The 12,258-nt window shown below is 40.5% G+C and overlaps 1 protein-coding gene across 1 annotated transcript in view; it reads right to left on the bottom strand.

Moving 5' to 3' along the window:
• Positions 1 to 1,029: 1,029 nt before the first annotated feature.
• The window catches only part of LOC149919753 (protein mono-ADP-ribosyltransferase PARP11-like), a 60,205-nt gene continuing 48,976 nt past the window's right edge, over positions 1,030 to 12,258 (bottom strand). The window contains exons 4-5 of the mRNA XM_090148215.1: positions 4,727 to 4,878; positions 1,030 to 3,137 (exon numbers count right to left, since the gene is read on the bottom strand). Coding sequence (XP_090004341.1) covers positions 2,824 to 3,137; positions 4,727 to 4,878 — 466 coding nt within the window. The 3' untranslated portion in view covers positions 1,030 to 2,823. The remainder of the gene's footprint in view (positions 3,138 to 4,726; positions 4,879 to 12,258) is intronic.

Here is a 12,258-nt window from a genome sequence, read left to right as displayed (position 1 = left end):
ATGTCAAGATAGTTGATCTTGCTGAGGGACTTCCGTTTGTTAAAGTGCAGCGTAAGTGGAGGCAGGGATTTTGAAAAATGCACGAAAAATTTTCTACTAGCTGGGAGCTGCATTTTAGCTGGAAATTAGTGATGATGTTTTTGTTTTGGTTTGGTTCGGTTTTTTAAAGGATGAAGTACATGAAACCTGTTAATCAAATACAGAAAAGTGGATTTGTTCATATGCGTTTCCCAGACTTAAGACTTTGGAACTGAGCTTTGCAGAACAGATAATGTGAAGGTTATCTTATAAAACATATAGGAAAACATAGTATTTTATGATATCATTGCTTCTTGTAATGGAAAAGCAGTGGATGAGCAAATGAAACATTTGCATGCTTCACTCACATGGTCCTGTCCCATACAATGTATCCCCCCGACATCAGTTGTTTGAAGGTAGTTTTCCAGAGCAAGCTTTATAATTCTAGAAATTCTGACCATTTTGAAAGCAAGAATTCTTGCAAGCCCAAATGCAAACAAAACACCAAATAGCTAAAGAGACACTTGTAGATGTCTCTCATTCTCTAGTACATTAGCTTTGTCCACAGAGATCACTGGCAAAGAAGAATGAAGTTTTCCACTGACATATTTTTCGTTTAAAATTAATTTATATTTGAGGATGATAATTAATTTGTACATCCAAATACTTTAATTTAGGATAAAGATGTAACATCCTCTGACAAAATAAAACTAGAGAATAGATTTTAGATTCCAAGATAAAATTTTGTTGGGTTTTCGGCAGATAAAATATTTTCATTCTTATTCACAAGTTACAGTTTCAGTGATGACTTTAGGAGGAGAATATTTCAAGAGATGTGAAAATGTTCTTTAAAGCTGATCTTGTCAACTAGCAACATGCCATAATAAAATCCTGAATCACACACAAATACAAGGAACATCTATTGCTTAAAGCGAAGTGGGGAAGAGGATGTATATATACAAATATTTATGCATGTATGTAGGTGCAGCATCTGTGGCACGGACTCAGATGTGAATGATACAAATAATATATTACAGGTTTTAACATCCCTTATATACATTCACAGGTTTACTCTTTTAACTCTCCCGCAACCCTCTACATGTCAACTAAACATTCCACAAACACTCGTTAACCATGCATGCAGGCACTTATCAAATCAGACTCATGAATCGTTCCTAGCCACTTTTCCACTTTTACATTGCATTATCGTCACTTGTGTTCCTCATTATATCTCTTAGCAAATAAAATCACTAGGAATACAACTGTAGGACCTGCAGTTCTCAGCTGGAATCAGAGATCAAATATTCATCTAAGATAAAGAAAAAATATGCATCTTTATCTCAAACAAAAAAGGTGCTATAAAGTTATAAATTAAAACAGGCAGCCAATTTGTGCAAGTTCCGTTGACAGGTAAAGATAACAACACTAGGGAAAAGGATGAGACATCAGAGACAGTTATGATGCCAGATATGTAGTCAATTTTAAATACAGCCATTGATCCAAGAATTCTGTTAACAATTCCATGACAAACCAATAAAGATTAGTCCCTACCTGCCTTAATGTTCTCCGTAAGGATTTGTTACATAGCCAAAGGCAAGCCTGAAGAAGAATGGAAGGCTTAACGAATCTGTTTTTATGTTTCATTATCGTCCCTTGTGTTCCTCATTATGTCTCTTAGCAAATAAAATCACTAGGAATGCAATTTTATGGCAAATCAGCTAAGATTTTAGTACATATCATAGTAACAGCTCCCTTCTTTAAGCTCTTATTCATGTGTTTGGATACTTACATATGCTGTTTACCCACACATAGTTTCTTCTGTTCTTCTTGTCAGAAACACTCCTTAATTTTACAACTACACAAATTAGGAAAACCTATCTAAACATATGTTATTAAAACCTTTTTTATTGAGGTGTTAAAAAACGAAAGGATGACATCTTTTGAAAATTTTCATTGTTGGTTTAACTTTGTGTTATTCGCAGTGAAATTAACCTATGCCATCTTCAGTAACAGCAAGTAAACCCGCACTAAGTGCTTCTGAAACAGTGATCAGGCAAGACTATGTAATCTGCATGCAAATACGTGCATGCACATACATACTACAACGACGTGGCAAAATTACAGAGCAAGAACTCAGAAAGGCATATGGCTGTGATGACATCCCAGCACTGAGCTCAATATTTATACACTGAACAGCTATCAACCACAAGAGCCCCAGGGCATCATTTTTGTTGAAAGCAAACCTGAAATTGTAGTGAAAGAATTTTGTAACCAAGCAAGGATATAACTGAAGCTTACCTTCAAGCTAAATGTAGCAGCTTTGTTGATCATTAGGTCCTGTACATCTTGAAATGTGCACTACAAAACACACATACATACACACAGGAGAAATCATCCAGGTTTGGCTTTAAGTCCTACAAACAATCTTTATAAAAGGTTTGTTTAATCACAGAGCTACAGTATTACAAGCATATTACTACCACACAAATAACTACTTGCAACATATTTTCAAGAACTCGGAACATAAGTCTTGTCTTTGAACAAAAACTTACTAATGCACTCATTGAGCAATTTCAGACTTGTAATACTCCCTCACATTGTAAAAAGGCATTAGTGAAGTGAGTTTACAAATTTTTAAAAGCAGATGGACAATCTCTCTTAAATGTTTAACAGCTTCATAAACGTATGCTAGCTTTTCTTTCATCTCTGTCCTTTCACAGTTTGGGTTTTCATGTTGTTGCTTTTGTGAAAGGAAAAAAAAAAAGTACCAAGAAGACACAAATATTCAGTTCAGCTTCATTAAACTTAACAGAATTCTATTAAGTACTCAGGATAGATTTGGTTGGCATCAAAGATAACAAATATTTTCGGGTTCCAGGTATTATCCACACAGCTGTCATATAAGTTCACAAAACTTCCATCTCTTGAAGGAGGCCTCATGTATTTTGAGTCACCATTGATATAGTCGCCAGTTAATACACGAGCAAGAAACATGACTTTATCTGGTTTGTGCAGATGAGGCTGCAGATTCACACCATGAATTTGGAAAGTATCTCCATGCTTCATATCCTCTTTGCAGAAACGACTGGAATATGATGCATCTCTTGCAAAGTAGGTCCCTTTCAAATAAAAAGCAAATTCTTATTATATATAATTATAATTATTATAATTATTATATATTAATATATTATATATATTATATCATGGTAGGTTGACTTCTAATGAACAGGTAGGTACCAGGCTGATGAAAAAAGTCTGTTCTTTTCTATTTATTAGCAATCCAATGACTTTTTCTGACATCATGATAATCCAATCCTATGTTGGCCAACAGTGTCTGAGGTATGAATCTATGCTGATGGTATGGCATTAGAAGTTGAAAATTCTCACCAATATTCTGTTAAATTCTATTGTCACGTGACAAATGGATGCAGAGGGCAGTCTGACAGAATGGTGACTGATAAGGAAGTGTGTATGAAGCAAAGATGTGTCACTGAATTCCTCCAAGTAGAAAAAACATTGCACCCATTGACATTTTTTGATCCTTACTGAATATTTACAGAGACCAAACAGTGGATGCAAAGCAGTGAGTGGTGCATTTCAGCAGTGGTGGCAGCAAAGTTTAAGACAGGCCAAGTTGCAAATGGCCTTGGACACCATGTGCAAGTTTGTCAGGACCTATGGAACGAGGCTGAAGGTGACAGTTTCCTGGATCGCATCATTACTGGTGTCATGAGACATGGTGTCACCACTGTGCGCTGGAGTCAAAACAGCAGCACATGGAGTGATGACATGTGAATTCCCCACTGAAGACGAAGTTCAAGACACTGCCCTCAGCAGGTAAAGTGATGTGGACTGTCTTTTGGAATAGGGAAGGGGGGATCCTTCTGGATTTCCTAGAACCCAGACAAACCATCAACTCTGACTGCTACATCGCGATGCTGACTAAGTTGAAGACTCAAACTCCCAGAGTCAGGCCAGAGAAGAAGACAAACTTTCTCTTGCAACACGGTAACACCAGGCCCCGTACTAGTTTGAAGACCTTGCTGCACATTGCCAGTCTTGGCTGGACTGTCCTACCGTACCCATCATAGAGTCCAGATTTGGCACCTTCCTACTTCCATCTGTTAGGGCCAATGAAAGATGGACTGCACGGGCAGCATTTTTCCTATCAACAACATTGTCACAGCAGCTGTGAAATAGTAGGTCACCTCTACTGGTGCCAATTTTTATGAGTGCGGCATGGAGGCTCTTGTTCATGGCTGGTGACTAATGTTGAAAAATAGTGTTTTGTAGTGGAGAATGTGCTCTATCAAACTGTGTTATTGTGCTCTTTGGATCTGTTGTAGTTTCTATGGAAATAAATAGGAAGCATTACTTTCAGAGCAACCTACAGAACATGAGCAAGTATTTTGCGTGTATATTTTAGCAGGGACACTTTCCTTGTGAACTACACTGCTTTGCAGTTCACCCTTCATCCACCCCATTCCCAAGTCCTACCCGACAGTTATGCTCACTATATTATTCACTGTATTCTTACTTTCTTAATTTATCTCCATCTTAATTTACATCTTTTACTTGATGTAAAAGCAGAGCAATATTAAATGTCTCTGTAAAAACACAGGAGTACATCACAAAGAACATTCTATACGGAATACTTAATGTTGAACAGTTCAGACTGCCAAACTGCTGTATGTGAAAAAATATTTACCTTTTCCATATACAGCAGCATGCATTCCATTTATTCTCCAGTCAAAGTTATGAATACATATTGCTTCTACAAATTCATTACTGGTGCCATGAAATAACATCTGCTCATTAATAGTTGTGACACCTCTTTTCTTCTTCAGTTGAGCTTTCTTCCTGCAGAGAACATACAATGCAGCATTATAAGCATTTGTACAAAACCAATTAAGTTCCTACTCTGAAAATACTGCAGAGAGGTGACAGACTTAATACTTCATGAATTTCACTTTTGCAAGTGTCTATGTGATTTCGTATTTTAAAAGAGATTAGAATTCTTAAGGTACATGTTTAGAAATCATGTCTGGATGCTGTAGACTATTTTCAGAAGTAATCTAAGGTTGGGAAAAAGGGTCCTCTAAAAAATTTTTATCAGTTCTGTTTGTGTGATAGCTTCAGTACAGTCATTTTCTGCACATACACTCAGGAAAAAAAAAAAAAATCTTTTATTTTGTTGTTGTTTTTGTTCTCTTCAACTGCATACACTGCATGGTTAGAGGGATAACAATCTTAGTGGATTATAATTATCCCGGTAAAATAACAAAACCTTTAAAAATAAAAGTACCTAAACGTTTAGGCAAAATTACCAACATGACCATGGTTTCCTGAATTTATGGTTCACATACGTTCTAGAAGAGTCAAGTCTTGTGCTATACCATTAAAGAATTTTGGAGAGAAGAGGGGAAAAAAAACAACAAAACAGGACAACAGACGAGCCTATATTACAGTCTTATGGGCAGAAAGCCATGGAACATGTACAAAACTAAGATGCATCGTAGCTTCATTCTTGTCTATGTACCTGAATTTTCTATGCATAAAAACCACAGTGGCTGCAGAAAAAAAAAAAGAAAAAAAAGAAAAAAAAAAGCAGATATAGGTTTATCAAATCAAGCAATCTGATTGTAACTGTAGCACAGACATGAACTGGGGAGGCATTCTCAGGGCCTACAGTTTAGATACATCAATCTCCTATCAACCAAGTCCAGAGAAAGAGAGAGGCGGCAAAAATTTGTCACCATATTAAAGGCATTATATTGCAATTATTTATGATTTATTACTAAATACATTTTGAAGGAATTGACATCTTGCAGTACTTTGCTTAAAAAAATGTTTAAATTGTCTTATTTTTAAGCTTTCATATTTTTATTTAGTGTGAAGTAACTAGCTAAACTGCGTCTCTACAATTTTTAAAAAATTATTATTGTTTTAAAACTGTTTTCCAAATTGTGAATATTTGAATGCTTTTCAGTCAGTCTCCCTCTGCTGCTGGCTGGTGATTTCTAACAAAGTAAAAAGGCAGCTTCAACTTCTGATGAAATAGAACACATTTGTTCCAAGAAAAATGTGAATAATCAATTGTCCAAAAACATTTTCTAACAGTCCTTCACACCTCTCACCAGTTGATTTCATAATTTAAAATCCAATAATACAGTAACTATTAAAACAGACAAATATGTTTTGATGATATTGCAAATAACCATTTAAGCAATGCTCATATTTAAACACAGACCTTATCAGTGAAAGAAAACACTTTGTCAAAAACACAAACGTAAGTAGCAAATCTTTCTCATAATAGAATATCCAGAGGGTACTGGAAAAACTGGTTCTACAGAGTGCAGAAATGCCACAGCAATTTTTCTTTGTTGATTTGAAACTGAATTCAGTTCTATCTCTAAGAGTTCAGCCACTCTAAAAATTATCTTCTTAGCACTTTTCCCCAGCAGAGAAAAACTAATCCAGCAAAACAAAATTAAGCTGATCCACCACCCAAGCAGGCTCTCATACAGCCAGTCCACTCAATAAAGGGGAAACCTAAAGCAAAACTAAATACCTAGTAACATGCTGCTTGTATACACGCCAGCACACAGACTGTTTCTATACGAGGGCAACAATCTCACTGACCAAACATCCTTTGCTACTTGCTCTGCTCTTCTACGATTCCAAACCGAGATGCATAAACCTAGATATGTTAGATTAAGATTCATCCTTTGTTATTTTGGCAATCCCTCATGAGACACCAGAAGAATTTTTAGTGAATTTCAAATGCTGTAACACCCGCTTTTGTGTAAGCCCATATAGTCCAAATGGCAGAACGCTAACATACAAAAAGCTGTATTTTACCTCTCAAATGGAGGGACAAGAAAAGCACTTAGACCTCAATTGCATACACATATTTTAGCAACCTTTATTACGCTTTGTTACGTATTTTTGCCATAAAGGAAAAATGTTTTAAAATGCATTTTTCTCCATATACTTTTATAAAGATGAAAGTACTAAGAAGTATCTTGATTCATAGTTCTATAGCAACTCACCTGATGTGTAAAACCTCTTAATGTAATACTCCTCACGTATGAAATTCAAATTCTCACTGTCAGTTTTGTACTTTAAAAACATCTTAGCATAGCACCCATACCTTCCAAGTTCTTAAGCCATGGATTCCTCTCACTGATTGATTAGACTGGTAAATATTCTTCAAATTAAATCTGTTCCTTACGTAAGCAAACAAGTTCTCTCCCCACCTCCCCATCCCTGCCCCTATCATCTACACTGGAGACACAGAGGACATTTAAAGTCTGCTTGCTATCTCTTTTCTCAAAAACTGATGTATTGAGATGGTATAAATATATCTACAGAAACTTATTTATAGAAAGGTGACTGTTAAATCACAAGGCCAAGCAAATAAGCCTTAATAATTAAAACTTGATACTAGGAAAGAAGTAGAAAGGGAACTCACTACTTCTAGTTCTTCCAGGCCAAGACAACATGAAAAGGAAAAGAAAATAACTTAGAAAATGCTTTTGTAGCACTTAAATTTGAAGAAATGACATGAATTCATGCTAATTGGACACTTACCTCTACCCTGTGTTTCACAAAGTTGAGAAATTAGACAAATCACAAATATTCTAATGGCCACTAAAAATTCAACACATAAAAGCCAGCAAAGAAAAGAACTTACTTTTTTTCTCCTTACTTCATTATGAGAAAGTATGGGTCTCTACCACATGGATATTCTGAACACTCATCACATTTGAACACAGTAAACTCAGACTGGGAGGAGTTACAAAAAAAACTGGTGCCATCCTTGTCAACACAGCCAAATGATATTGACAGGTTAATAAGTCTACCTGCTGCTATTTTCTCATATTCTTTACCACTTGACCAATCAGTTACTGTTTAAATGCTTGCTATCCTTAAAATCAGTCATGAAACTAAAAAACCTCAGCATCTCATTATTTAGGAGATGCTGACATTTCTACATAGATAGGAACACCTTTGCCTTTTCACAATGAAAGAAAGGTTTAGTTCATATCAAACTATCTACAAAAAATACTAAAAATGTCTTTCTCAATATTTTCCAAGAAATTAAAGTTACTTAAGGAGGAGGAATACAGTGCCAAATGCAGCACAATCATTATTACTTTTTTGCATCTTGGAATAATTAATTTTAATATGGCTACAAAGTCAGAGCTCGATTCCCTATGCTAAAGTTATGATTAATTTCAGTCCCACCCCAGAAGCCCTGAAGTTAACATACAAAGGGAATGCTAACCTACAGAAGTAAATGGCTCTACCACTCTTAATTTTTTTATGTCTTTTATTTTCTTTACAACTGTGTACTTCATGCTTGTGATAGTAAGACATCCTAGGAAAAAGGAAAACAGCTTCTCAAATGACCTGGACCACTATGCCCAAGCCACCTGAGGAAAAAGAACTGCCAATTGTGCAGCTATATGCATGACAGGGGAAACAGCCGTTCTCCCTCCTCTTTATATGATGCCTTCAAGAACTGGAAGGCCTCCAAGAAGAAGGCCTTCAAGTACTGGAAGTCTCCCCAGAGCCTTCTCTTTTCCAAGCTAAACAAGCCCAGTTCCCTCAACCTTTCCTCATAGGAGAGGTGCTCCAGCCCTCCAATGATCTTAGTGGTCCTCCTCGGGACCCGCTCCAAGAACTCTACATCTTCCCTGTAGTGGTGGCCCCAGGTCTGGACGCGGTACTCTGGATGGGGCCTCACAAGAGCTGAGTAGAGGGCATCAATCCCCTTCCTCTCCAAATTAAGTCCCTGGTGACAGGAAAAAGGGAAACATTACTTGCATTTTTAAGAAAGGGAGAAAGGAAGACCCAGGGAATGACAGGCGGGTGAGCCTCACCTCTATGCCTGGGAAGATCACGGAGTAGATTATCCTAGAAGCTATATTACGGCACATACAAGATAAAGAGGTGATTCGAGACAGCCAGCATAGCTTCACTAGGGGCAGAGTGTGCCTGACCAATCTGGTGGCCTTCTATGATGGAATGATGTCTTTGGTGGCTGGGGGGAAGGGCGGTGTATGTCATCTACCTGGACTTCTGCAAGGCCTTTGACATGGTCCCTCACCACGTCCTTCTCTCTAAATTGGAGAGGTTCAGATTTGAAGGATGGACTATTCAATGGATTAGGAATTGGCTGGCTGGACACAGCCATAGGGTTGTAATCAGTGGTTCTCTTTCAGGGTGGACGCCGGTCACAAGCAGTGTCCCTCAGTAGTCGGTCTTGGGACCAGTGCTCTTCAACATCTTTATCAATAACATAGACGATGACATCGAGTGCACCCTCAGCAAGTTTGCAGATGACACCAAGCTGAGTGGTGCAGTCGATACGCTGGAAGGAAGGGAAGCCATCCAGAGGGACCTGGACAGGCTGGAGAAGTGGACCCATGAAAACCTAATGAGGTTCAATAAGGCCAAGTGCAGGGTGCTGCACTTGGGCTGAGCAATCCCAGGTATTTATACAAACTGGGGAAAGATCTCCTTGAGAGCAGCCCTGTGGAGAAGGACATGAGGAGGGTCCTGGTGGACAAGAAGGTGGACATGAGCCAGCCGTGTACGCTTGCAGCCCTGAAGGTCAACTGTGTTCTGGGCTGCATTAAAAAAAGGGGTGGCCAGCAGGGAAAGGGAGGTGATTGTTCCCTTCTACTCAGCCCTTGTGAGGCCCCATCCAGAGTACTGCATCCAGACCTGAGGACCCCAGTATAGGAAGGATGTGGAGTTCGTGGAGCAGGTCTCGAAGAGGACCAAGATGATTGGAGGGCTGGAGCACCTCTCCTATGAGGAAAAGTTGAGGGAACTGGGCTTGTTTAGCTTGGAAAAGAGAAGGCTCTGGGGAGACTTCCAGTACTTGAAGGCCTTCTTCTTGGAGACCTTCCAGTTCTTGAAGGCATCATATAAAGAGGAGGAAGAATGGCTGTTTACAAGGGTGGATAGTGACAAGACAAGGGGGAATGGTTTTAAACCGAGACATGGAAAGTTTAGGTTAGATATTAGGAGGAAGTTTTTCACTCAGAGGGTATAGGCACACTGCAACAAGTGCCCAAGGAGGTTGTGGATGCCCCATCCCTGGAGGTATGCAAGGCTAGTCTAGTCTAGCCTGGTCTAGTGGATGGTGACCCTGCACATAACAGGGATGTTGAAACTAGATGATCATTGTGGTACTTTTCAACCCAGCCTATTCTATGATTCTCTGATTCTAAGATGAGATTGAGATCATTGACCAAAACAACAGGCTGTCTTGTTGGAGAACGCAATTCTCAAGCAATGGCAGATCAATTACACTGGATTCCTCCCTCAGTTTGAGCAGTAGGATATGCCCTGACCTGCATCAGCACAACAAGTGGGCTAATGCAGGCCTATCTAGTGCCAAGAGCAAACCAGGCATGTACCATCAAGGAACTCACCAAGTTGATGGCCGCCTACAGGAAACCTCAAGTCATGGAAAGCAACCAAGGGACTCATTTTACTGGTGCAGTAGTACAGAGCTGGGCAGAAGAAAACAACATTGAGTGGAGAATCCATCTGCCATATAATTTGGTGGGGGCAGATCTTACTGAATGTTATAATGGCAGTCTTAAGACTGCCCTGAAGACAGACTCTCAATCTCTGCAGGGGTGAACAAAGACTTAGAACTCTAGAAAACCCTGCAGGACCTGAATGAACCCTGCATGACCTGAGGTCATTGCTGCGGAGACCAGCTTCAGGGCAGGTAAGACTGCACTGGGGAAGGGACCTAAAGCAAAAAAGGCCATCCAAAAAGCTCTTTTTAGGGCTTTTTGAACCCGCAAAAGCACTGTGCCGGTGCTGGGGGCTGGTGGCAGCTGGCAGCTTGTGGGCAGGCTGCTGAGACAGCAGGGGTGGAGCCGGCACTGCTCACTCTTATCTCTGTGGTTAACCTTGACCCTTTCTTCACGAGGGTATAAGCAGCCCCCAGGACACCTACCGTGCCTAACGTGCCTGGTAAGAAAAGGGTGCTACTGCCTACTACTAGCAGGGAGGGAAGGCAGAGTGTGAGCACAGCCCACGCTGCCCATTACTGCAGCAGTAGGTGTGGGAGATGGGTCCTGTGGGTCCTTGTTCTTGCTCAGGTGACCACTCTCCTACTGGCTGACCCGGAGACCGCAAGTTCAAACATGGTCTCTACCAGACGGCGTGCTTGCTCCAAGATGACTGTGGCGACACAGACGGAGGGACTGCCCAGAACTGTGGCAGTTCAAGTCTCTGGCTGCAGGGATTGCCAGAGCCTGCTGCTGCCAGGGGAGGATGGGAGGGATGCCACCTGCGCGAGGTGTGAACAGGTGGATGAGCTGCTCAGCCTGGTGGTAGAGCTCAGGGAGGAGGTAGAGAGGTTAAGAATCATTAGAGAGTGTGAGAGGGAGATAGACTGGTGGTGTAACTCTCTGCGAGAAACAAGCGGAGATTGCAACCCCCAGCCTGTAGTGGACCCTCTCCCTTGCTGTGGTCAAATCGAGAGAGCTGACTTGAGAGAACAGGAGGAATGGCAGCAGGTCCCACCTCAGCGACGCAGGCGGTGCCCATCCCAACCTACCTCGGTTTCTCAGGTGCCTCTAAGTAATAGGTTTGAAACCCTGAAACTGGAGGGTGAGGAGGTTGAGGATGAGGTGAAGGAACAGCCTCCGAGCTTTCCTAAGGAGAGGCGGTCGGCTCCATGCTTGAAGACCGCCTCTTCCAGAAAAGAAAGGAGGGTGATAGTTGTAGGTGATTCCCTTCTAAAAGGAACTGAGGGCCCGTTATGTTGACCTGATCCCACCCGGAGGGAAGTGTGCTGCCTCCCTAGAGCCCAAGTCAAGGATATCTCTAGAAAGCTTCCTGGGCTTATTTGTCCATCTGACTACTACCCCTTATTGGTAGTTCAGGTTGGCAGTGATGATGCTGCCAAGAGAAGCCTGAGGGCTATCAAAAATGACTTCAAGGGTGTGGGGAGGGTACTTGATGGTGCGGGAGTGCAGATGGTCTTCTCTTCTATCTCTTCAATGGCAGAAGGACACTGAGAGGATCAAAAAAACCCTTCTCATAAATAAATGGCTTAGAGGTTGGTGCAGGCACAAGAATTTTGTTTTTTTTTACCATGGGGCAATTTACTCGGCTCTTGGCATGACAGCTGCAGATGGAGCTCACAAGGGGTAAAAGGATCCTAGCCCAGGAGCTGGCGGGGCTCATTGAAAGGTCTTT

The sequence above is a fragment of the Phasianus colchicus genome, chromosome 1, assembly GCF_987193195.1.
Source record: "Phasianus colchicus chromosome 1, bPhaCol1.hap1.1, whole genome shotgun sequence".
Lineage (NCBI taxonomy): Eukaryota > Metazoa > Chordata > Aves > Galliformes > Phasianidae > Phasianus > Phasianus colchicus.
Note: the sequence above shows the minus strand (reverse complement) of the source record. Positions and strands in the feature narration are given on the sequence as shown.